At 39.8% G+C, this 27,856-nt stretch overlaps 1 protein-coding gene across 6 annotated transcripts in view; it reads left to right on the top strand.

Annotated features, from left to right (window-relative positions):
• The window catches only part of TRPM3 (transient receptor potential cation channel subfamily M member 3), a 614,509-nt gene that overhangs the window by 486,795 nt on the left and 99,858 nt on the right, over positions 1-27,856 (top strand). For all 6 annotated transcript variants that reach the window (XM_040251699.1, XM_040251668.1, XM_040251610.1 and 3 more), the window contains 3 exons: positions 14,903-15,003; positions 16,360-16,494; positions 23,745-23,795. In XM_040251699.1, the coding sequence (XP_040107633.1) occupies positions 14,903-15,003; positions 16,360-16,494; positions 23,745-23,795 (287 nt within the window). The remainder of the gene's footprint in view (positions 1-14,902; positions 15,004-16,359; positions 16,495-23,744; positions 23,796-27,856) is intronic.

Genomic DNA, 27,856 nt, shown 5'->3' with positions numbered 1-27,856 from the left:
GTCACTTCTGCTGCATTCTATTGGGTAAAGTGTTTCAAAAGACCAGCCCAGATTTAGTGTGAATACTGGAAGGTACAGTTCCGTGGAAGCTATCTTCAGAGACCAGCTTCCACAGAGGACCAAAGTAATCAGCAGGAAGAAGTGGTTGCCTCTGGAGGAGGATTGGGATGATCAGATTTGTGATATTTTCTAACAAATCTTGTAGGATGGATGGCTCTAAACTCTGTGTATGCATAACCTTAGTAAAAATAAACTGGAAAATAGTCCCTGGATTATATAGTTCTCGAAGAAAGAGACAAAATGAGTAAAAAAAGAAAGAATTGGTAGGAAATCATCAATGCAATAATTTCAGAAACTGTCCCAGAACTCCAAGGAATACTTTCTTTAGAATCCTGCTAAAAATTACAATGTGGAAAGTGCACATATTTTTCTTACCTGAGATTTCCCTGGAAGTCCAGTGGTTAAGACTCCATGTTTCCAATGCAGCAGTCATGGGTTGCATCCCTGTTTGGGAAACTTAGGTCCCACATGCCTCTACAATGCCAAAAGAAAAAAAAAACAAAACTATTTTACTTACATGGCTATGTAAATAATTTCATTTTGTCATATCACAAGCAAGCAGAATAACCCAATATAATGTTTTTCTTTTCTTTTACTCCCTCTGTCTTACACTGATAACATTCCTCAGTTTTGCATATTGTACGTAATACAGGAACACTTTTATAAAGTTTTTTAACATGTTAATGGGTAACCTTTGTTAAGTATTGACTTCTTTTATTGTAGAAAGCACACAATAAAGAAAACACATTTGTTTAAGTAGGTTGGCAAAAAGAAGGAAATAGATGCTTTACATTGTTAATCATAAGCCATATAATTTTGTTTGTCCTATCTATTTGCATATGTTATTAGGACATGAGGAAATAACAGCAATATTCACACAGAAACTCTTGACAAATATCATTAGGTAGACAGCCTGACTTTGTGAGGTTTTTGTATTGCTTTGGTCCATAAAAGTCTAGCACTTTAGCTCTAAAAATGAAACTAAGAACAGTTTTGCAAAGCTAATGAGACCTTACATAGAAAACAAAGACCCAATAAATAAGAGAAAAACAAAACAAAGCTTAATTACCACCTCCTGCCACTCCTAGACCCAGTAACCAGAGAATATAGGGACCCAGGAGAGAGAGAAAGTTCAAGGGTGCAAGACTGAGAGGAGGAATGACCTTCAGTCCCTGAGGAGCCTTCGGTTACCTGACAGACAGGGAAGGTGCCGCTCTCAGCAGGAAGCAGCAAGTGCCAGGCACAGGTGTAATGTTACAGCAGACAGTTTGCAGAGGAGGGAGCCAGATGCACCTTCCTAATAGAATGTGGTTATGGCTCCTGTGGAGAACACCCAGTATCCATGGCCTGGGCTGCCCAGGCATAAATACACAACCAATTTTCCCAATTTACATGCCTACAAAACAGTTACATTCTTATAATCCAAAAGGAACATTTGTATCTAAATTCAGACTCTTGCATTGTAACACATTTACCTTTTCTTGCTTATATTTGAGCACCTGTAAACTTCAACTCACTGAGGGGACTGTCTGAAGAAAAAAATTACTAGAAGGTAGCATTTGATTGACTCTCCAAGCTCTGTCTGCAAAACCTCTCCTAGCATTCATGGCCAACTCTGACATATACATATAAGCCCCTGATAATTTAGGGACTATCAGTACTTAATTCTGAGACTTACTGTTTTATTTTATAGTTGGTATCCCTTTTATGAAAATTCAATGATGATCCTTCACATCGACCTCAGTAGAAACAGTAGTAAGTCTGGCTGGTAATTGTTCATCCAGGAGCGTCTGCATGGCAATAGTATTCTTACCCTGACAAAATTATTAAAACATTATTATTAATCTGGTAGATTTATGGTTGGGAATGTGTAAGGCACTCAAAATATTTGCACAGTGCTTTAACAAAGCATTTTTTTCATATATTATTATTTTTAATCCTCAGTCCCTTGAGGGAGATATTGTTGACCTTGTCTTACACCAAGAAACTCAGTCTTAGAAAGAATAAGTAACTTTTCCCAGCTCCTCGGGTAGTATCAGGGATATGTTAGCTGATCACTGGAGCACCTACTATAAGGTATAAAGTGCTGCAAAATCTTCAAAGTCTTAAAATATGGTAGAGTACACACCCCAATGTAAAATGTAAACAAAATGCTAAAAAAGCACAAATGAAAGAGACTGATGGGTTCAGGGAAAGTTTTATTTGAAATGCGCCTCTGCGGTTCAGAATGCTAAGCTTATTATTTCAAACAGATAGCCTAGAGAAATCCAAAATAAATAGTGCCAATTATTTTTTCAGAGGAATTTAAAATTAAGGTGACTTTTTTGTCTTTTTCCTTTTTCAAATTCTTTTCCCATTTAGGTTATCACAGAACATTGAGCAGTTTTCCCAAAGGCTAACTCCCCCTCAGCTGACAATCAGTGGGCAAGAGCTTTTATTGGTAGAGAGAGGGGGTTACATGCAGAAACAGCACAGTCAGCTCTGACAGTCATCTTGAAATTGATTGTTTTTAGTACAGTTAGTCTTCAATTTCCAGACCGGTTTGTTATCGTTTCCTTGAGGGCAGTTCCTGGAATTGTGGCAGCTTATATCATGGCTGTGATCCGGTCATAATGTAGTTACCTTCTTCCACCTGGTGGGGGTTTCATTATGTACAAAACAGCGCAAAAGACATGGCTCAGTATACTCTCTATAGCCCTTGAGGAGAAACTAAATGTCCTTGACTTTACTTAATGACTAAACTATTATTATTTTGTCCTGTTTGACAGTTTTTCTTTGCTTCTGCATTTTCTCACTTCTTGGTTTAGGTTTATTCTTTGACTAAAGTCTTTCTGCAAACAAAAGGCAGGCAGTCGACACAGAGGGAAAGGGTTGATAGGGTCCTGCTGAAGCATAACTGTTTCAAATGGAGATCTCCTCTTTATGACTATCAGGAAGGGGTGGCAATCGAGATGGGATAATTAAAATGAATGGGGCTGGTAGGATACAGTGGATGGAGCCCAATTAAGGACCAATCTTTACTGTTCCAAAGGAAAAGAAAAACTCTGAATTCATTTCGAGTCACTTCGGGAACTGGCCTAGACTATCATGTAGTCTTCTAAGGACTCCATCCAAAACACTGACTAACTGATAGAACCCAAGGAGAATGCAGGTTACATATATGTATTTATTTATATATACACATATTTCCTTTGAGAGTAGAAACTGTGGTCCAACCTTATTTCCCCAAGGCCTAATAGAAAGGCTGGCAGAGAACTGGAATTCAATAAAAATCTGTTCAGTAAATGAAAACAGCTTCTCTAAAAGCTGTCCTTAGAGGCAGTGGAATGAAGACATCAAGAATTTCAGCATAGAGTGGGAGTTGGGAGTGGGTGAAATGGGTGAAGGTGGTCAAAAGGTATAAACTTCCAGTTGTAAGAGTAAGTTCTTGGGAGGTATTGTATAGCAGGGTGACTTTAGTTAACAGTGCTCTATTTTATATTTGAAAGTTGCTAATAGAATAGATTTTAAAAGTTCTCATCACAAGAAAAATATGAGGGTAAACTTATATTGGACACCTAAAACTAATATTAACATTAATGTCAATTATATCTCAGTATAACTGGGGGAAATTTTTTTAAATAAATAAAACTTTAACCTCATATGGCTTGACCAACCAAAAAAAATAAGAAGAATTTTAAAAGTTGATGTGTGAATTTTAGATAACATTTAACCAGCAATTTTGGTCCTAAGGGCATTAGAGAATATTCTGGCTTCTTTCATTAATGCAACGTGGGTTATTTTTTGATAGAGGAAGCAAAAGCCTGTTTGCCTATTTCCCTTTTTGTTGTAGATCTGATGAGTTTCATAAAACTTTTAAAATTACTATGAATCAGGAAAAATGCTCAGCTCTTAAAACTAGATTTTCTGAGTTTGAATCTCATCTCTGAACAAACCAGCCTTCTCACCTTGGACATGTTTCTATGCCTCTGTTTCCTTATCTGTAAAATGGAGATAATGGAACCTTAGCGTTTGTTGTGAGAATTCAATACTTTAACACTTAGAAACAGTCCCTGGCAGAAGCTAAGCATGAAAGAAACATTAGTTATTATTATCTCTCTTATTAACTAAAGATAAATCAAGATGCAAAAGCCCATCTTCCCACCAAAGGACGCTTTCACTCAGCTGCCTGGTTTCCTCTTATAAGCCAACTCTGAATTTCATCAGCTAAAGTCAATCCAATCTTTCCTGGGTCCTTTTAACTTTCTCCTGGGAGTCTACCTAAAGTTATTTTTACCAAGAGGAGATAGTTATCATTCAGAGCAAGAACACAGAGCAAAGAATAGATTGTCCACAGACTTCACATACTTTTTATGTTTCAAGCCTTTAATTTGGCTTTTGTTTGTTTGTTTGTTTTTCAATGTAGCAGCCACATTCCTGAGAGGCTCACCAGGGCAGGTGATGTCTCTGCTCTGGGAGATAAGTGAAGCTGTATCCTAGCAATCAAGTCACATGGCAGGGCCTTTCAGCCACTTTCCTTCCATGCTTGTGGTTTCCATGTACACAGAAAATCTGAAATCTTTGAATGAATGGGTGGGTTTTCATTAAATGAGATCATATTGCATTTAGTTGCAAAACTTACAGGTAAAGTAAATTGATAGAAATGAATAGAATCCCTGAGAACAATATTTAATTCAGGCAAGATTCTTTAGATAAGACAAGGAAAGGCCCAAAGACCCTAGCAAGAAGAAATGTTGGTTGACCGATATAAGGATAGGCGTCATCATCCTATACATCACAGAATCATGGCACTAAAACATTGCAAGGTCAGTACCTCCTGCCCCCTCCTCCCACCACCAAGACCATCAAGCAAGATCATACTGAAGTATCCAAGTCAGATGACTCACCTAACCTTTTAAATTTGTAAACTCTCCCAAAGAGAGTCCACACTTCTATTTACAACCCACTTTCATCAAGAGGCTCTTTAGTTCCTCTTCACTTTCTGCCATTAGGGTAGTGTCATCTGCATGTTTGAAGTTATTGATATTTCTCTTGGCAATCTTGATTACAGCTCGAGCTTCATCCAGCCTGGCATTTCGCATGATGTACTTTGCATGTAAGTTAAATAAGCAGGGTGACAATATACAGCCTTGACATACTCCTTTCCCAATTTGGAACCAGTCTAGCTGTTGCTTTTTGACCTGCATACAGGTTTCTCAGGAGGTAGGTAAGGTAGTCTGGTATTCCCATCTGTTTAAGAATTTTCCATGGTTTGTTGTGATCCACACAGTAGCGTAGTCAATAAAGCAGAAGTAAATGTCTTTCTGGAATTCCCTTGCTTTTTCTGTGATCCAGTGGATGTTGGCACTTTGACCTCTGGTTCCTCTGCCTTTTCTAAATCCAGCTTACACATCTGGAATTTCTCAGTTCATGTACTAGTTTGAAGGACTTTTAGCATTATCTTGCTAGCATATGAAATGGGGGCAAGTGTGGTAGTTTGAACATTCTTTGGATGTATATATTTGTTTTTATTTTTCCTTAATGTCAGAAATACTGAATATTCTACCTTTCTTACCATTCCATTATCTCCTTCATTAGACCCTCTTGCTTCTTCACTCTGCCTTCTGTCAAATGTAAAAAGTACCATGACTTTAAATTACATATCTACATGAATAATCTCCAGATTCACCTCCAACCCTAACTTCCCTCTCTGCTCCCTTTTCTAATTGTCTAATGGATAACTTCTCTGGTAGTCAAATTCAATTAAATTAATTGTCATGAACATAAATAGAAATAAATAAAAATATTTTTTCCCCCAAAGCTGATTTCTACCATTTATGTTCACATAGCAGCCATCCTTTTGATTATCGAGGTTCAGAGCCTTCATCGAAGTTTTTTCTCTCTTGCTCATGCAAATTCTTGCTAATTCTGGGCATTTTAGCCACCATAATATCTTTCATGTCTATTCCTTCTTTTTCTTCCTTTCTCAGCATCATTAGGCCTTCAGGACTTTTGACCTGAATTATTGCAACGGCCTTTTAAGGAATCTTCCTGCTTCTTAGTGAACATATTCTTGTCCATCTTCTATACTTCAGTTTGGAATGCAAAGATCTGATCAGAACACTCTTGTACCTATAACATCCTTCAGGACTTCCAATATAGGCATGGCAACATAAACTTATCATTCTCTTCTTTTCCTAGAAAGCTTCAAAAATCAATAATGAAAGAGGAAGAAAACAATAAGGAAACTCCATTTTTGGTGAACTAGGAAAGATTCCAAAATATCTGTATATGTGGGACATCTGTGGGAGGAAAGGGTAAAAGCTGGGGTGAGAGGAACCAGCGGTGGCAGTCCTCAGAAAGCACCAACAAAATTGTAATTACTAGGTGTGAGGAACACCCTAAGGTACAAAGTTCTTCCCTTTGTCTAGAACAGAAAGTGTGAGAACGAGAGTGAGTTGGACGGTGGTGGAGACTTTCCTGATCCTGACTTGTACGTATGAGTAGAGGAGATGAGCCACATGCAGAATCATCCAGATAACCCGATGGAATTTTCCTTCAGTGAAGCTGGGGAGAGAACCTTCCAGCTGCAAATAACAACTAACCTTCAGCGCTACTCTGGACCTTTTATGACCCAACTCACTAAACGATACATACAAAAAAAAAAAAAAAGGAATTGGCATACAGATATATTCTAAGAAAAAAATAACAAAAGAGCAAAATGTGTTCACAGAAAACTAATACTCTATTAAAAAAAATGTTTTCAGGGAACAGATGAACATTATGAATAAATATTTTACCATGAACTCTAAAAAAATTAAATCTCAATGAAGCACTTATCCATGAAGAAATACTTCAGAGTTGGAATACCAAAATTCAGGTGAGAGTGGGTGAGGCAACAAGAGGAGATAAAATGCACTCAGGAGTGAAGTGTAGGGGGTGGGGGGGTGGAAATAAAATGATCACCGAATTGCAGAAGAAATGAGAACAAGTACAAGATCAAATATACGTTTTGAAAAACCTAGTGCTGAATACAAAGACTAGAAATGAGGGCAATAAAAATGAAATTAAATAGAGTTAATTGGGATTAAAGAGAAGTTATATTTATAGAAGATAGAAGAGAGATCCAACATAAACCTAACTGGTAACTCCAGAGAAGAAAACCAAAATAATGGATCAAAACAAATATTTTGAAATATAATTACATAGTTTAAAAATATAAGTTAAGAATTTTTTATTAAAGAATTTTAAACCCTTGATGTGGATATTGAAAGGGCCACTTTATGCCAGGGGCGGGGGCAGGGGGAGAAATGGACTCTAAATCTTTAACACCCACACTTAAAATCCTAGTAAAGTTACTGAACTTCAAAGAAAAATAAAAGCTACTTTGGGCCTCCAGGAAAAATAATCAAGTCTTTTATGAGGTGAAAATCAAGCTGGCTTCAGACCTTCTTTCAGTATCATTCAATGCCAGGACACAACAGGGGAACAGATTTTATATTGAACTGATGTCATTCAACTGTAATGACTACTAAAAGAAACAACACAGTCTAGAACTTTGGAAATGCTTTTCTCTCCAATTCCTCTTGAAAAAAATATTAGAGAATTCAAGCTACCAACCAAGAGATGTTTGGTTGGTAAAATCACTGTGAGCATTGATACTAAATCCTAAGAGAACTAAGATGAAAATAGGAATTTGAGTAACAGACAGGAATATAAATATTACTTGCCATAACAAGGTAGAAATAATACAGCAACAAAAAAATTGAGTGAAGGAAAAAAGGATGAAGGTAGAATTGCTAAGCTTTTTGCCCAGTATAATATAATACCCCTTTTGCCTAAGGAATATAACTTGAGACACAACTCAAGTGTTAGTAAAAAGAAATATAATCGTATTTGACAGCACAGAGTAAAGCATAAAAACATAATCTAATATTCTAAGGTTGAACAGTGGAGGAAAGGAAAGGGAGAGAAGGTACATGTACAGGCACTAATTTATCCTGATCACAAGAGAGAGCTGAAGCATGCTGTCTAGAGAAACATGGCTGCGAGCCCCACTGCAGATCAGCTGAATCAGAATCACCATTTAAACAAGATCCCTAGGTATATCATATGCACATTAAAATCTGAGAATTGCTACCATAACAAATTATCATAAACTCAGTGGCTTGAAACAGCAAAAATTTACTCATACTTCTGGAGGCCAGAGGTCTAAAATTCAGATGTTAGCAGGGTTATATTCCTTCCAGAGGCTTCAGAGGAGAATCATGTCCTTGCCTTTTTCAGCTTCCAGAGGCGGTCTTCATTCTTCTACTTGTGGTTCTTGCCTGACATCAGTCCTGCATCAATCCAACCTGTTGCTTTCACCTTCACATATCCTGCTACTACTTTGATCCCCTTGTGTTCCTCTTGTAAGAACTCTTGTGATTCCATTGCATTAGGCCCACCAGATAATCCAGGACAGTCTCCGCATCTCAAAATCTTAACTTAATCACAGCTACAAAATTCATCTGCCATATAAACTGACAGCTTCACTGGTTCCCAGGATCAGCACATTGACATCTTTAAGAGGTGAGGGCACCATCAGCCTACCACAAACTCCATTTATTCAAGTCTCCTTCATCCATCCCCTCTCTCAGCAAATTCTACTTCTCCTTAAGGAGGCTCTGACGCAACTGACAGCAAGTGCCCTGGACTTATTTGTATAGATTTCACAGCACTTACCGCCATGTCCTTTGATACAGTGATTTGTATATTGGTCATATCTGGCCTTTTTTTCTCATTCTACCTTCATTCTTATTAGATTGCAGTTTCCTTGAGGGAAGAGTTTGGGTACATGCTTCTATTCCCACACTCCACTGAAGGCACACATGCTGATTTCATCAAGGACTTCTTAATTGACAAATCCAGGGCTCACTTTTGGGTTCATTTATTCATTCAACAAATAGTCATTCAACATCTATTATGTGCCAAGCCCTGTTCTGGACTCTAAGAATACAACAGTGAATAAAGGAGACGCAGTCCCTGACCTCCGATAGACATCCTGGTAAAGGAAATAAGTACCAGACTAATAGATACACAAGCTGGTTCCCAGTAATGAGAAGAATTATGGAAAGGGAAGGCCAGTCTTCTTCACTTGCCCTCTTTGCCAGCTTCGCCTGTTGATCATTCCCTCTTTCTTTCTAAAAATTTGCTTTACTTTCGTACTTTTTAAGTATTACTGATATTCATTTACCCATCCTCCGCACTCTTCTTCTTGTCTCCTTCATGCTAATATTCCCCAATTCTCTTTCTCCAGGCATGACCCGTGCCCTGCCCCAGACCTCAATATCTAGTGGCCTCTGATCATTCCCACCTGGGTATACCACAGGCATTTTAAGCTCAACATATGCAAGAATGGATTCTTCTGCCCCCAAATGCTTGTGTTAATCTTGCATTGCCAATCTCAGTTGGGCTTCCAAGCTAGAGACAAGGTGATCACCTTTTACTTCTCTTTCTCTCTTGCCTCCCACTTTAAACTTCACCAAAGCCTATCAGTTTTGCTTTCTAAATATCCCTCCATCAAAGATGCCTCTTCAGATTCTCATTATACCTTTCCTAGAATATTGCAAAACGTTCCTAACTGCTTCTCTTCGCTCTAACCCAATGTTCTTCCAATCCATTCTTCACACTTCTCCCAAAGTGATTTTCCTAAGACATAAATCTGACTGCATTGTTTCTGATAGAGTCCTCTAGTGGTTTCTTCATGACTTAAGGATAAAACAATACTCCATATCATTTATAAGTCCTTCTATTCTAGCTCCAACTTTCTCTGCTTCTAACTTATACTATACCCCAAACGTTGAATCTTCAGTGTCTTCCCATCAATTTTCCAAATTCACTGAGCTATTTAACTCCCCAGTCTTTGCATACACTATTTCCTTGGCTAGAATACCTTTCCTCATCTCATTTGTTCTAGTGAACTAATCCCCTAAAACCATATGTGGCCATTACTTATGCATTTAAATCCTCCCTGATCACCTGAAAAAAGAGGAAATAATAAAACCATATTTTAATTCTTATACCTGCTTGTATTCATTTCTATAGCAGGGCCTTTGCACTTGATGTTTCCTCTTCCTAGAACGTCCCCCCCAGCCCCCACCCGTTCTTCATACGATGGCTTTTTCTAATCATTTAGGTCTTTGTTTAAGTGTTATTACTCTCAGGCAAGTCTCCAGTTCACTCATTTTAACAGAGCAGCTCCACCACCCTGATCATTATCAGTACCATCCTTAGACCTGTGTGCTAAAGGGCCTTCTCCATGGTCATCTGGGATCCAGCACCAACTAGGGCTGCAGTATGATGAGCAAGAGGGAGAGGGAGGGTGGGGACTGAGCCCATACCAGACCTGCATAGACCCCAGACCAATTTCAATACTTCAGGGCATTTTTGAAACTTCTATTTCTTACACAGGGGCAATCAGATGCCCCAAAGAACTCTCAGCGTTGTGCTATGAGGTATCCAATGGCTCCATGTCCAGCCCTGGTTTCAGGAGGGCAGCCTAGCCAGCAGACTCCAACTGACTGGCACAATACTTTTGTCCTGGGATCATGTGAAATGGGTCACCTGAATGGTACTGCCACATTGATTTGGAATAACTCAAACTTTTCATGTATACATAGGTCCCATATAACCTGGGAATCATACTGCTTCTTCCTAGCACTTATACATTCTGAAAGTATACTGTTTAACAGTTTGTTTATTTATCTACTTTCTGAGTGTCACACCTCCAGTAGTAAAAGTAAGTAGAAAAGAGTGACCTTAGCTATCTTGTTCACTATCAGACATTCAGTGCTAAACAGTTTCTGGCACCAAAGTTATTGCGTAAATATCTGTTGAGCAGGTAAATGTATGATTGCTTGAAATAGGGTATTTAACTATAGACTTCTCTTCATCTCTAGAATATAAGCTCTCAAGATAAAGAATTTTGTCCTATTCACCTCGATCTTCAGACTGGCATAGTTGTTGCCATATGTGAAGGCCTGAAGTCAGTATCTTTGAATGCATAAATAAATGAATAAACAAACAAATAAGTGAATGAATGATGATGTATTATTTAGACGTGAGGTTCTTAACCTTGTCTTCACAGTTCTAATGTATAGATAAGGTTAAGAACTTCTAGTTCTTAAAAGCTCTTTAAAAACATGTAAAAACTGCAATGCCCAGGGCCAGTTAAATCAGAGTCTCTGAGGAGGCATCACAGCATGATTCCTTAAAACTCTCCAGAAAATTTCAGTGCACAACCACGGTTGAGAATAGAGTGACCAGCCATCCAGGTTTGTGCAGGACTAAGGCATCTTCCAGGATGTAGAAACTGCTGTGACAGTACCAGGCAAACTAGAATGGTTGGTTTCCCTAGTTGAGAACCACTGATCCAAACTGTCATGTAGGACTGCTCTTGAGTGATATATTTTCAGTTTTTGAAAAGCCAAGACTCATCCGTTTCGTGCTTTCACTTGACACTTATTCAATTACATTCAGGCAGCTTATGTTGACCTCAGTGACTGCTTCTGCTCTGTGTTCTTCTTCAGATTTGTGTGACTACTATTGACTTGGGTGACATACAAATGTGTGCCATACAAATGGCAAAGGAAATGATTAAACCATTACAGCAGGTCAGCAAGGACCACCAGAGCAGCTAAGCTTCCTTACCTGGAGGTAGCATAAAGTGCTGCTTTTCCAAATGCAATTCCAATGAGCCTTCACTTTTTATTCTCCTTCAAAATATTGACAGTACATTCTGACCTATTACTGTTCATTGCTTATTTATGTCAGTTACCCTGGTATGAGCTTACAGTTCCTGCTGTTGTCTGAGAAGACAAGAAATACTTTTCTTAATGGAAAAACTCCTATGTAAATTGAATTAATATTAATCAGTCCAGTTAGTATAATTCCTAATTAATTTAGTACAAGTATGTGATTTCTACTGAACCCATCAATGTCTGGACACCAGAATCAGAAATACCCTTTGCCTTGTGAAAGGAACACAGCACCAAAGCTCTCTAGGGCCTTGTTATTCAAAGGGTGGCCCTATATCAGCAGCGTCACCTGGGAGCTAATTAGAAATCCAGAGACTCAGGTCCCATCCCCAGACCTATTAAATCAGAATCTTTAGAGGTGGGGCCCAAGAATCTGTGTTTTAAAAAGCTATCCAGCTTATTTGTATGTATGCTCAAATTTGAGAAGGGCTCATCTAGAGAACAAACACTTGCCTAGTTCTTCACATCATTATCTCAAAGCCCAGAGGGAAGAGGTCAGGGTAAGCAGGGGAAAGAAGCATGTAGCACAGTTGTCCCCAAATTCTGCTTCACATTGAAAATACCTGGAGAACTTAAAAATTATCAGCACCTAGGTTGCCACCCAAGGCACTATGATATCATTGGTTTGGGGCGTGACCTAGGCAAAGGGATGGTTTAAAAGATTCACATGTGATCCTAATGTACAGCAGAGACTGGGAATCACTGATACAGCAGCCATATCCCCAGCTTCTTGCTTTGGGCTTCTGCTGCCAAAGAACCCAGACGAATGGACAACATCAGCATTTTCTATCCCTCCTTCCTTCACAAACGTCAGAATCAGCAGTGACTCTGAATCTCACCCCTGGCATTATGAATGCTTATTCTGTTTCCCCTCTGTTGGTAGCTGTTTGATCTTTAACTTCTCTGGACCTCAGTATCTGTCAAATGGAGACAGTAAGACCCAATTCCAAGGATTATTTGGGACTTTACATATAATATGTGAATGTGCCAAGTTTGGCATCCAAAGCCTCCGAGCCAGGTGACAGCGTTACCTCTTTATGCTGCTCCCCTGCTGGTACAGGGGACATCCAGCAGCATGAAGTCGGGCGATGTTTAGGGATGTCTCATGCCCAACACACCGAAGATATCAATGAATTGAAATAACCCTGTTTGCATGTGAGTTCATTTATATGATCTCATTTCAGTGTCACATCTCAGCTGGGTAAACAGGATAACTCTTATTGCCCCTGTTTTACAGATGATAAAACAGTGGTTTAGAGAGGTCCAGTGCCACACAGCAGCAAATAGCAGACTCAGATCCTCTGACTATAACCCAGCGTTCTCTCCACCTAACCATCCGCAGTCTCACATCCAGCTGCTTGGCAGTTTGCATTTTTGGACAAGGTGCATTGACCTAGGCCAGCTCTGTCCCGGTAGACCATCTCTGTGATGTTGGAACTTTTCTGTATTTGCACATTCCAATTCAAAGGCCACCAGCCACATGTGGCTACTGAGCATTTTAAGTGTGGCTCGTATGGGTGAGGAGTTAAGGTTTTAATTTTATTTAATTTTAATTAATTTAGATTAGTCACGTCCCCACTCCAGTCCTCTTGCCTGGAAAATCCCATGGACAGAGGAGCCTGGTAGGCTGCAGTCCATGGGGTCGCTAAGAGTCAGGCACGACTGAGCGACTTCACTTTCACTTTTCACTTTCATGCATTGGAGAAGGAAATGGCAACCCACTCCAGTGTTCTTGCCTGGAGAATCCCAGGGACGGGGGAGCCTGGTGGGCTGCCGTCTCTGGGGTCACACAGAGTCGGACACGACCGAAGCGACTCGGCAGCAGCAGCAGCAGCAGATTAGTCACGTATAGGGGCTTCCCTGGTGGTTCAGCGGTTAAGAATCTGCCTTGCAAAGCAAGGGACACTAGTTCAGCCCCTGAGCTGGGAAGATTCCATATGCCTAAGTGCACCTAAGCCTGTGTGCCGCAACTCCTGAAGCCTGGGTGCCTAGAGCCCCATGCCCCACAACAAAAGAAGCACCACAGTGAGAGGCCCATGCATTGCAACAAAGACCTAACACAACCAAACATAAAATAAACTTGCTTTTTTCGCTAAGTCACTTCAGTCGTGTCTGACCTCTGTGTGACCCCATGGACTGTAGCCTGCCAGGCTTCTCTGTCCATGAGATTCTCCAGGCCAGAAAACTGGAGTGGGTTGCCATTTCCTTCTCCAGGGGATCTTCCTGGCCCAGGGATCAAACCCAGGTCTTTTATGTCTCCTGCACTGGCAGGCAGGTTCTTAGCACTAGCACCACCTGGAAGCCCTATAAAAAATAAGTAAATCTAAAAATAAAACGTCGCCTGTAGATAGTGCTGCTCTAGCGACAGAGTATGGAGAAAAATGGGAAACCGAGAAGTTATTCAGTGGTCTGTACTCTCAAATCAAAGTAAATCTCGGCCACTTTTTTTTGCCTTTCTCTTAAAAGATCTTAACTCTTTTTCAGTAGCGTGTTAAAGCTGGCTCACGAGTTGGTGAGGGCACCATCACTATGCAATATACAATCCAAATCCTTGAAACCTGTGATCGGCCAGCGGAAACAATGTATATTGTAGAGCAACGCTTCTCAAACATCAACGTGCACAGAGACCACCTGGGATCTTGTTGAGTACAGATTCTTATTTAGTAGGTTGGGATGGGGCCTGAGGTTCTGCATCTCTAACAAGTACCCAGGTGGCCACACCTTGATTAGAAAAACTGTAGAGCAGTGATCAGGTTAATAGTTTTCTTCCTTACCCCTGGGGCCATTTGGCAAGTCTGGAGACATCTTTGATTGTCATGACTTGGTGGAGGAGGTGATATTGGCATCTGTTGGGTTAAGTCCAGAGGTGGTACTAAATAATCTACAACATATAAGATGCTATAATTATCCTGCTCAAAACGGCAATAGTGCCAAGTTTGAGAACCCCCACTATACACCCAAGTCTACTTTCCAGGAAGAGGAGGTGGATTGGAGAGTGATGCAGCGGGTCTTCTTGGTATAATAACTGACTGTGTTCTCTCTCTCTTCTGCTTTTGTATATGCAGGAGCCAACGCCTCAGCCCCAGACCAACTGAGCTTAGCTTTAGCCTGGAACAGAGTCGACATCGCCCGCAGTCAGATCTTTATTTATGGGCAACAGTGGCCGGTAGAGTATATGTCATCACCCCTGAAAAGCACGCTTGCTTGGGCAAGGGTATTTGTTTAAGGTATCTCTGAGAGCGACTCCAGAAACCACTGCTTTCTTTTTAAAGTAGAAATATCCCTTTGTAGCTGTCCTCGGCTCCCTTTTTTATATTTAGGAAAACACTGCCACCTGGTGGTACAACACCAAATGTTCCAAACATTTCCATCTCTCTCGCATGGCCTTTGGTAGCAATGTTTAGCTGCAACTAATGCTATTTCTTTTATATGCCTGAAAATACATATATGAAACAAAATTGTGTTAATTAAAATTAAGAAAGGAGTGGAGTTAGCAGTTTGTTTCTGGTTGTCCTGGAGGTTGCTGCTGCCGCGTGATGGCACCCCAGGCTGGTGTGGGACCGGTCACACAACAGGATGCAGGATTTGCAAGCTTCCACGTGCAGGCGCCATCTGGTCCTGAAGGCTGAGCACAGGTCCTCCCTGTACCCAAGAACAACACAGAGGCAACCAAAGCTTTATATAACCGTTCTTGGTTTGTTTCCCTCAACTGGGTCTACCAAAAATAAAAACTTGGAAAATTGGCCATTGGCTGGTGTATGCCTGTATCCCCAGGACACAGCCAGCAGTCTGGAATTTGATTCCTGTGCCTGGAATCAATGAAGGAAAACACCCCGTGTACAGGTCTTTTTAAACCCTCTCTGTCCCAAGAGCTTCTGCCTGGGATTGAAACCCTGGCTTCCTTTAGTGCCAGTGGATTACTAGTGTAGAAAGATTTGTCACAGAGTCTCTGAGAAATTTTGTGAAAGAAATTAAATAAAACCCTAGTAAACAGACCAAACGACCTAAATAGTTACTGGGTCTCCCTGTAGAAATGGGCAAGATGGAGGCAAGGTAATGATACTTAGCTAAAAAAAGAAAAAGAAAAAAAGCAGTCTACTTTCTGGTCTATTTATTAGATCCCTCTTCTTGAGTCAGTCAGGAATCTAATTTAGAGCCTAAGGAAGATGAAAATGAAGATAGCAAAATTCTCACTCTGGCACTTTAGTGGCTTTGTAGAAGTTTGGTTAGAGAGCTGGGAGAGGAAAAGCCTCGTAAACCCTGACCTTCTCAGAATCTAGAACAAAGAAGAGCTTTTAGAACTAGAAAGCCCTGTGTTTTGTTTGCAAAGACAAGCCCCAAAATACAGGAGAGAGTGTGGGTGTCCCAAAAGTGAAATTGAGATACTCTTGCTAGCATGCTCTTAGAGGTGCTAAAGGTTTACCAGATGTCAGAGACATCCATTTCTAAAGTATTCAGGAAAATGCCAGAAAATTGCATCCTTAGACCTTAGGGCAGACTAACTCAGTGACTTGATTTGCAGGTGGGGTCTCTGGAGCAAGCCATGTTGGATGCCTTAGTTCTGGACAGAGTGGATTTTGTGAAATTACTTATAGAGAATGGAGTAAGCATGCATCGTTTTCTCACCATCTCCAGACTAGAGGAATTGTACAATACGGTAGGACCAAGCTAAGGCACTTTTTATTTTCTCTACTTTTTTTTGTTTTACCTTCTCCCGCCCCCAACATGAATGTGAGTCCCTGCCTTCCCCTCCAAATGCATGGATCATTTTCCACAAATGCTCCCTTAGACAACAAACACCAAGTCACCAGAAATCCACTTGTTTTACCTGCTCAGTTGTCAGCATCTAAGAGGCAGAAAGTTACATGATCACCAAAAGGTAATGTTCTCAGGTCCTTATGCAAACCTACAAGGCTCTGGAAATTAGAACATACTTCGTTCTGTAAACCCACAGTGTGTGAGGCAGTCAGCAGAGCAGGACTGATTTAACTCCAACCATCAAAGGAGGCCAGTTAACTATCCTGTACCATCTTGTTATCCTCAGCACTATGAAGTTCATTCACTGCAGTATAACAGGATAAAATGTAAAAACTTCTTGTTTGGAGTTACCCAGGAAGATTTTGTTGCTTTGTTTTTATAACAAATTGTTAATTCATTCACTGGGGATATCAAGAAGTAATCAAAAGAAAAACTGCTATTTATGAAGTTTTGGGGAGTATTCAGTGAGTTAAGTACATCAGCTCTGAGCTGATACTCAGAAAAATCCAATGAAGTTTAAAGAATATATATTATTTCCCTCCGTTTTATAGATGAAGAAACTGAGGCCAAAAAGAGAATTGGCTTATTCAAGATCTCAAAGTTTCTAAGTAAAACAAAGGAGCCAGTATTGAACCAAAATGTCTTTCTCAGAGACTCTCATTTGTCACAGTGTTTCTTTGTCCCACCACCCTCAGCACTAATGAGATGGAGCTTATTGACCTCTCCCCAGCCAGAGGTAGGGATTAGCAGCTGCCACCCTGGCTCTATAAGATTCCCACTGTGAGAAGTAGAAAACAACTTAGAGTGGCCCCACACTCCTGTTTTCTCTACAGTATTTTTTCAGTTCAGCATACTAAGGCTTTTAGTAATAATGGCCCAAAAATGGCAGAGTGGAGGCCTAGCCTTTGTTCCTCCACAAAGATCAGCAATTAGACAGCTACTCACAACAAAGACAGCTCTAGGAGAGCTCAGGAGTCCAATTAAGAAAACTTCAGCAAAACAGTGGACCAAAAAAAATCTGAAAATAACCACACAAAAAAGAGAAGAACAGCTTCTTTGTGCCTGTATCACCCTGTCCCCTGAGGCTGGCGCTGCTCAGTGCCAAGAGGAAGCTCCTCAGCTAGAAGGAGTTCCCCCCTCTGGAAAAGAGAGTGGTGAGCCTTTCAGACCACCACACAAAGCACTCACCCTACCAAGAGACATGCAAATCTGAGACATTCTGTGATGGCCGGGAACACAGTATCAGCCAGGCTGACAGCTGAGTGACCACAGTTCCCAGTGACCTGCTCTGTAGAGGACCCTGGCAGCTTTCACTACTAAAGAAACCAATGGCCAGCAAAACCTCCACAGAACCCTGCAGATTTCACTGGTTTTTGCTCTACAGATACTTGCATTCATAGACACCAGTCACCTGAGCCCCTCACCACACCCTCCCCTCTCAACCCTGCTGGATCCTAGGGTCTACCCCAGTGGCCAGCCCAAGCCTCTGTGGCTATGTAATTTTAAGAACCCGGCCTAGACCCCCACAACTGTCCCCCACTACTGTGCACACTCTGAAAGCTAGCACCTCCAGCCAGGTACCCACACACGGCTGGGCTGACAGCCAGCACCACTGCCATGGAAGTACAAGACCCTAGAACTGTAAGACTCTGCAGCCACACGAGTGCACGCCGGCAGCCAAGGCTGCATGTGGGCCCAGATTCAGACCTGTCTCCTGACACTCACCTGCACCACTAGGCTCACCTGCAGCTGGCCCCTCCAGCTGCGCACCTGCAAGTCCCAACCCTGCTCCCTTCACTGGCCTCTACTCCCATGCACGCAGCCATGGGGAAACCCTGCAGCTACAGGGGTGCATGCCAACAGTCAGAGCCTCTAAGGCTGCTTGTGGGCCCAGCTCCCTCCCTATCTTCTGTTACTGGCCTGCATACTAGGATTGCTTTCAAAGAGCTTCTTAGCTGTGCCCCTGCATCCCACTGGCCAGACTTCTGTCACTGGCCTACACTGCTTTACATGCACTCACGGTAACACCCTGCAGCCACAGTAATGCATGCTGACAGCCAGGGCCCTGCATCTGCCAACGCATCTGCAGTTGGCCCCAGCCCTTGCTGTTAGCCCAGGCTTCTGACACTGCATAGATGTTTGCACCTGGCTCCCACCATTATACAGGCACCTGCGGCTGGTCCCCGCAGCCAAATGTGTGCATGTACCACTGACTCCAGCCACCACTGCTGCCTGTTCTGGCCCCCAGCTGCTGCTAGACCTGTTGAAAAGCCCAGCAGCCCTTGCAGCCTTGCAGAAACACAAGAATAAACAAAGTCTGAAGTTAGGAAAAGGGAGGAGATAACACAGGGCAGAAATAAATGAAAGAGACTAGAAAAGCAATTTAAAAGATCAATGAAACAAAGAGTTTATATTTTGAAAAAATAAGCAAAATTGATAATACTTTCGCTAGAATTACCAAGGAAAAAAGAAGACTGAAATAAATAAAATTATAAGTGAAAGAGAACACATTACAATTGATACCACACAGACACAAAGGATCACAAGAGACTACTATGGACCGTTATATGCCAACAAATAGGACAACAGAGAAGAAATGGATAAATTCCTAGAAACATACAACCTACTAAGTCCAAGTCACACACACACACACACACACAAAAAAAAAAAAAACAGAAAACTTGAACAAATCAGTAATAAATAATAAGATTGAATCAGGAATCAAAACCCTCCCAACAAAGAAAAGCAGAGGACTATATGGCTTCACAGGTGACTTCTACCAAACATTTAAAGAATTAACTCCAATTATTTTCCAATTCTTCAAAAAATGAAGAGGAGGGAATGCTCCCAAACTTATGTGGCCAGCATTACCATAATGGCAAAGCCAGATAAGGACACTGCAAGAAAAAAAAACTACAGGTCAATATCTCTGATGAATATAGATGCAAAATTTCTCAATGAAATACTAGCAAACCTGATTGAAGTACATTAAAAAGATCATATACCATGAACAAGTAGGATTTGTCCCTTGGTGCAAGGATGGTTCAACATGTACAAATTAATAAATGTGATACATTACATTAATAGAAAGAAATATAAAAACCATATGATCATCTCTATGGATACAGAAAATATATCTGACAGAATTCAACACCTTTTCATGGTAAAAACTCTTAACAAATTGAGTATGAAAGTAATACACCTCAACATTTTAAAGGCCATATATGACAAACCCATATATGCCTTTGAAATTGATGCTTTTGACCTGTGGTACTGAGGAAGACTATTGAGAGTCCCTTGGACTACAAGCAGATCAAACCAGTCAATCTTAAAGGAAATCAGTCCTGATTTGGACTGATTGGAAGTCCAATCAGTTCTGATTGGAAGGACTGATGCTGAAGCTGAAACTCTAATACTTTGGCCACCTGATGCAAAGAACTGACTCACTAGAAAAGATCCTGATTCTGGGAAAGATTGAAGGCAGGAGGAGAAGGGGACAACAGAGGATGAGGTGGTTGGATGGCATCACCAACTCAGTGGACATGAGTTTGAGCAAGCTCCAGGAGTTGATGGACAGGGAAGTCTGGCATGCTGCATTCTATGGGGTTTCAAAGAGTCAGACATGACTGAGCAACTGAACTGAACTGAACTGAACCTCGTACTCATTAGTGAAAGACCAAATGCTTTCCTTCTAAGATGAGGAACAAGACAATGGTGCCCATTCTTACCACGGCTATTCACCTTGGTACTGGAAGCCCTGACCAGAGAAATAAGGCCAAGAAAATAAAAAGAAATAAAAATTTTCATCTAAATTGAAAAGAAGTAAAATTTCTCTGCTGATGACAGCATCTTGTATACAGAAAATCCTAAAGACTCCACAAAAAAATAAACTGTTAGAATAAATTCAGTAAAGTTCAGTATACCAAATTCACAAACAAAAATCAATTGTACTTACATACACTAACAGCGAACTATCTGAAAAAGAAAAAATAATTCTGTTTAGCAATAATAAAATATTTAGGAATAAATTTAAAGAAGTGAAAGATCTATACATCAAAAACTGTAAGACACTGATAAAAGAAAGTGAAGGCACAAATAAATGGAAAGCTATTTCATGTTCATGAATTGGAAGTGTTAATATTGCTAAAATGTTCATACTACTAAAAACCATCTATAGATTCAATGTAATTGTGATGGCATTTTTCATAGAAAGAAAAAAAAAAATCCTAAAATTTGCTTGGAACCACAAAAGACCCTGAATAGCCAAAGCAGTCATGAGAAAGAAGAACAGAGGTGGAGACATCACCCTTCTTGATTTCAAACTATATCACAAACATGCAGTAATCAGAACAGTAATATTGGCATAAAAACAGACATATAGACCAATGAAACACAAACGAGAGCCCAGTGATAATCCCATGCATATACAGTTAACCAATGTTAGACAAGGGAACCAAATATAGAAAACAATATGGAGGTTCCTCAGAAAATCAGAGCTGAGGCATGGGTGAAATGAGAAGACACGGCCAAAGGGTACAGATGTTCAGTACAAGATGAATGCGTTTCAGGGATCTAATGTATAGCATGGTGACTGTAGTTCACAGTACAGTGTTTTATATTTGAAACTTACTATGAGATTCAGATCTTTAATGTTCTCACCATAACAACGACAAAATGATTACTGAGTTAAAGAATATGTTAACTAACCTTATTGCCATAGATATTTCACAATATACCCAAGCATCAAATTATCACATTGTATACCTTAAACTTACACAATGTTCAGTTCAGTTCAGTCGCTCAGTCGTGTCCGACTCTTTGCGACCCCGTGAATCACAGCACACCAGGCCTCCGTGTCCATCACCAACTCCCGGAGTTCACCCAAACTCACCTCCATCGAGTCCGTGATGCCATCCAGCCATCTCATCCTCTGTCGTCTCCTTTTCCTCCTGCCCCCAATCCCTCCCAGCATCAGAGTCTTTTCCAATGAGTCAATGCTTCGCATGAGGTGGCCAAAGTATTGGAGTTTCAGCTTCAGCATCATTCTTTCCAAAGAACACCCAGGGCTGATCTCCTTCAGAATGGACTGGTTGGATCTCCTTGCAGTCCAAGGGACTCTCAAGAGTCTTCTCCAACACCACAGTTCAAAAGCATCAATTTTTTGGTGCTCAGCTTTCTTCACAGTCCAACTCTCACATCCATACATGACCACAGGAAAAACCATAGCCAGACCTTTGTTGGCAAAGTAATGTCTCTGCTACACAATGTTACATGTCAGTAAAACTGGGGAGGAAAGAATAATGGGGTTTTCAGTAAATTAAAATACAGAATTGAATGACCCTCATATGAATAGAGAATCAAGGGAATAGGGTGATTTATTTCAACTACTGAAAAGAAGTAAGTAGGAAAGTTATAGATCAAGGAAGGCCAAGAGATTTCATCACTCCAGTCAGTCAATGGTAATCAACTATCCCTGGAGTACTCTGTTGAAAAGGATTATGGGACAATGGATAGCCTCAGTGAAAGAATAGCTAACATTTATTGAGTGCTATAGTTATAGAAATACTTATAAACACTTCATCATTTAGTCCTAACAAAAACCCTACTGGATAAGTGGTATTATTATACTCATTTTAGAGATAATAAGACTGAGACACAGTTAAGCAGTTTGCTCATGGTCACAGCCGGTAAGCAGCAGGGCCAGGTTTGGAGACAAGCATTCTGACTCCAAAGTTTGAAGGTTTAATCCCTACAGAATACTGTATCCTTCAGTGGAAAAAGAGTTCTGATGAGTATGTCCGCCTGAAGGCGCCAGTAGTTGAGGCAGTACACAGGGATTGTCTTGAATACTTGAATGTGTTCCAACAGTGCTTAAGAATTTACCATCACTGTTCAAGATCTTCCAACACAGTCACCAGATATAGCAAATAAAAATATAGAATTCCCAGTTAGATGTAAATTTAAGAAAAACAACAAATAATTTTTAGTATGTCTCAATTATTGCATGAGACATACTCAAAATTATTCATTGTTATTGGTCAAAATGTACAAATTTCCAAATTTATAAAATAAGTCATGAGAATGTAATGTACAACACAGTGACTATAGTTAATATATTGCATATTTGAACGTTGCTAAGAGAGTAGATCTTTATGGTCCTTAGCACAAGAAAAAAATTGGGAATTATGTATGGCTACAGATACTAAAGAGACACTGTAATGATCATTTTGCCACATATGCAAATAACAAATCATTTACATTGTATGCCTGAAACTAATATGTTATATGTCAGTTATACCTCTATTTAAAAAGAAAAAAATGAGAAAACATAAAAACAGAAGAAGTTGTAAATCAAAAGATTAAGAGATGTAGTTACATTTAAAACTTTTAATTTGATACGTAAAAAATACATGAATACAAAAGAGAACTACAAAATAGACCATCAATATGACAAGAAAAAAACAGTTCAACATTAAGAATTAATAAAATGAATGAAAGTTAAATAAAAAGAAATTATTCATTGTCTATCTGGAATTCAGATTTAACTAGGCATCCTCTATTTCATCTGGAATTCCTATCCTGAAAGACAAGAGTATAGCAAACCACTTACTTCATTTTAGTCTTACCTTAAGCAAACATTTTTTTTTTTTTCCGCACAAGGGCAGAGTTGAATGTTGTGATGAAGACTGTTTGGCCCACAAAGTCTAAGATATTAACCATCTGGCTGTTTACAGAAAAAGTCTGCCAAGCCCTGCTTTAGCCAGTTTCTCATTCATTATGTGTAATAAACAAGTTGCAATTGGCAGTGTGCCAAAGTGTAATTCTAAAGCACTAAATTGGCCCTGTGTCTCCCCTGCTCCACAACTAGCCTCTTGAATGATGTTTTGACCCAGCTGTCATCAGAGTTGATGGCCTGTTTTGCAAAGTTTAAACCTAGAACCTCAAATGCTTTTTCTTGAGGAGCCATAATCCAAAAACCTGTCCTTGTGTTTGTTTAGAAAAGACAGGTACAACTGAGCAACTAGAACAAGGTTCATCTTGATGAACTGCCCCTCCACCAGCCAAAACCCTTCCCTCCAGATCCTTCTTTCCTTGCCAATGAGAGCCCCTGACTAGCAAAACCATTTGATTCTTCTTTATTGTTTTCAGAGACATGGGCCCTCAAACACATTGTACCACTTGGTCAGGGATGTCAAAAAGGTAAGAACCCTCTGGACTGCAGGTCAGAGGCCCTGTCTTGACTGCTTCCTGTGATTAGAAAGTGCCTGTTTTGCATGAGCTGCCGGAGTATTCCTGTCCCTGTCAGAATCCCCTCATTTCTGGACATGGTGTGCGCGTTTGTCTTTTAACTCTGAGACATCTCTGCTTCTAATGCAACTGCAGTTTTATTGCCAGTCTCTGTGGTTTTAGATGCTTTCATCGGACATAATGCTTTGGGATAGTGGAACTCTAGGCTTTCCCCCATGCTGTGTGGATTTATGCCATTACCTGTACTTTTCCATGTGCTCCTCACGTTTGGGAGCTCATTTCCATGCCATCCAACCGACCATGAAAGGCTTATTTATTTACTAGCTCCTGATGCAGTGTATCCCTGACACTTCTAGTATGACACGCATAAGCATAGCTCAAAAAGCCTCAGAAAAACAGAGACTACAACACAAGTATACGTTCCATTCTGTTAACACTTTATTTTCTCTAATATATTTTTTCACATTCATCATTCAGTTTGATGGGGGTGGGGGAAAGTCAATTGGTTTGGGTCTAGTAGGTTTATTCCCAATTTAGAAATGAGGTTGAAACACAAGGAGGTGAGAACTATCTTGAGTGGTTAGTAAGGAGCTAGAATTAGAACTCAGATCCTTTAATAATCATTATTATTAATTGGAGAAGGAAATGGCAACTCACTCCAGTACTCTGGCCTGGAAAATCCCATGGATGGAAAAGCATGATAGGCTACAGTCCATGGTGTCGCAAAGAGTCGGGCAAAGTAATGGTACCTAAGGTTTAGTGATGACTAAGTGTGTGACATTAATCTGAGCTTTCTATGTGTCTTAGCTTACTTTATCTTCACAAAAATTATATGAAGTAATTATTTTACTATTATTATTTTTATTATATAGTGTTATTCCCCATTTATAGATGAAAAAATGAGGCATAGGGAGGTTACATTTAATCCTAACCAAGTGGTTGTTCTTTTGCCCTGTACAAACTCTTTCCAAAGTAGCTTCAATTCTGAACCCTTGACCGGGTTCCCAGAAAATGATGTTTTCATTCCAAACGTTAAAAATAGGTGGTGGGACTTCCCCTACCCCATGTACATGCACAGACACACACACACACACAGACACACACACACACACACACGTATACCCACCTACAAGTTGGTCTCAATTCTTTGCCAAAGTCCATAGGATATACTCAAAAAAATCTATAAAGTGAGGTTAAAAAATAAGAGTACCACTCCTTCATCTCATAGGAAGTCATAAGCTAGAACTACCCTTTAGGTGTCCTATAATCACTTACTAACTTTTCCTTTGAAGGGCCAAGCAAAGGCCCTGGGGCTACTTATAATATACTATTAACCAGTTGGACTTTGCTGGTAATGAGTAAAGGGTACAAAAAGCCTTCTTCTGATGGCCTTTAGAAACTTTCCTCTCACCTCCATACAATCCTACTGAAAAATTTCTCATCTGTGCGAGTGAGTGAATCCTGTAGTTCCTTCAAAGCAAGGGAAATAGAGGCTGTGCCATCTGTACATTTTACCAAGATCACACCTTTCCATAGCTTGCCCCATTTCAAGCCATAAGCGTACCTGCCCTCTCAACAAACCCATTTCTCTTTTCCTCAAGTCTTCCTATTTAGTTTAATTTATCTTGGATTAAAATTGCCTGGAAACTAAACAGAGGAAAGTATCTCAGAAGATAAGGTGTACACACCTAGCATATATCCTTTGTCAAGGTACTTGTTGCTCATGTTCAACAGAATGTTTTTAGTTTTTCTGAAATTATAAAAAGTAAAATATCCCCCTTTCCTTAATCTAGTCTGTGTCCCTGAAGGAATTATGAGGCTCTCTGAAGAGACAGCTGCGCGTTTGTCCTATCCCAGTCCCTGGCCAGTCCAGGCCTTCAAAGTTGCTCATCTGCCTCCATCACCCAGTTGTCTTGCTTGATTTTCAGAGATTTTTACAGTTAGGTTCTACAGAATCTAAATGATCAAAACCTCTCCTAATAGGTTCTCTTCCTCTTTCTTTTCTCTGAAACCCTATTAACTGCCTCTACATTCGCTTACATTTAGCAGAAGGCATGTAGTGTTTTAAGGTAAGGCTTCATTTAACTTCTTAGCTAAAGGTGTGCCTCAAAAATAATATAAACTCCCTAGAAAGGACAGGATGGTAAGAATTTGGGAGGAAGGACTATCAGTTAAGAGCAGTTTTATTTCTCTTTCAAATGTGATCCCAACACCAGAGCAAGAATATAGTTATATAAGGATTCATTTATTTGCTAATTTAGTAATGGGGAAAAAATGATAACAGATCACTCAAGATAGTACTGAACTTACTTAGAAACAATTTTTCTTGAGAAAAAGAGACTGCCAGTGGGGCTGGGAGAAATGAAAGCCTTTGTCTAGTTTCTTTTCTTGGGAAGAAATAGGGGCAGGAAATGCAGACGCCGTTTATTTCTATGATAAAGGTGAGTGACTACTGGAGAGCAAGAAAGAATCACAATGGTAGTCAAAGGAGCTGGCAGTGTCTACGTTTTATGGGTGAAAGGAGCTAAAAATGAGGTTTTTCTGTTTGTGTTTTTTTTTAAGAAGTGAATGAGAAAGAAATTAATATAGGCGCACATCTTCTTCAGAAGGTTTCAGATGACTCCCAGCAATTTATGCCAATAAGATATGCAAAATCTACAAAGACGAGTTTTAAAATGCTAAGAAACTCTTGATCAGTTCAAACAATTTTCAAAATTAAGGAACATAATAATTAGCATATGCTTGTGCTTTACAATTATAGGACTTTATGTACATATTAGTTGATTTAATCTATTATGACAAAAAATTAATCAGTAAGTGATAAGTACAAAATGAATGCTGTTCAAAAGTTAGAAACACAGCCCGGACCTTAAACATAATGTTTGATAATCTGTCTATTAAATGTAAATAACATTTATGAAGCCAGAGAATACATTTAGGAATTATCATACCATCATTAAGTTAACCAGGATATCTCCAAGTCCAACTGTCCTTTGAAATCAACAGAATTGAACGTGGCGAATTTGAAACTAGTTTCAAAATCTCAAATTACTTCTATCAAGAGAGCAATCTGAGAGTAGTGAAGTAGAGTTAGTATTCCACATCAACCAGAAATTTGAAATGATACCAGCCAGCCCAGTTCCCTGAGCCATTTTCGTGCATAATCCATTGGATGTACCAATGCTTTCATATTAAACCAGAGTGGCCTGAGTCTGTCTGCTTTTCCATGAAATCTAACTTGCCATTTTAGTAGCTGTCTGCTCAGCTTGTGCCTCTGTATGTTTTAAAGGTAGTTTTTCTTTCTTAAATTAAATGTACTAATGCTTCAGATTGCCTGAATTATCCCTCCCCATAAAGAAGGGTGATATTTGAACATTATATAGGAAGAGAGGTGAAATTATGATAATAAAATTCATCTATATGGGAATCAAGACCCAGCGCTTTGCAGGATTTTAAAGCAAAAGCATTTCAGACACACTTTGGTAAAGAAAGGAAGTTTTCATAACTCCGTCTGCTAAATTTACGCAAATTTACCAAAGCATTCTTAATTTTCAAAAGAATGGTTGCCCAGTCTACTGGCATGCCATACATTGAGGGAGTGTCCTCTTTTCCCAGGAATTTTCACCAGGATGGTCTTTTCCCCATTCTCCCTTAGTAAATCTGACAACCAGCTATCATTTTATACCTTGTATATATCAGAAGGAAACAGTCTTCTTTGAAGGCTTGTTATGAGTTTCAAAGAAAAAAAGTTTCCTAAACAGCTGAAATCTGATAGTGATATCATGAAATCATAAAACATTGACATCTGAAAAACAGAGTGCATTTAGAAAAGCGTATCTAATAAATGAATTCAAATTATTCTTTTAATTAAAAGTCATCCTTAGGCATGGCACAGATTAAAATTTAGCTTCAGAGTCGTGGCTCATGGCATGAAAAAAGACAACATTTTCAAGTTGTCAAATTTACCTATCCATGGATCAACACCTCTCTATTTTACTCTCTGGATCAAATTA

Source organism: Oryx dammah, unplaced genomic scaffold (genome assembly GCF_014754425.2).
Source record: "Oryx dammah isolate SB20612 unplaced genomic scaffold, SCBI_Odam_1.1 HiC_scaffold_1, whole genome shotgun sequence".
In the NCBI taxonomy this organism is placed as follows: domain Eukaryota; kingdom Metazoa; phylum Chordata; class Mammalia; order Artiodactyla; family Bovidae; genus Oryx; species Oryx dammah.
Note: the sequence above shows the minus strand (reverse complement) of the source record. Positions and strands in the feature narration are given on the sequence as shown.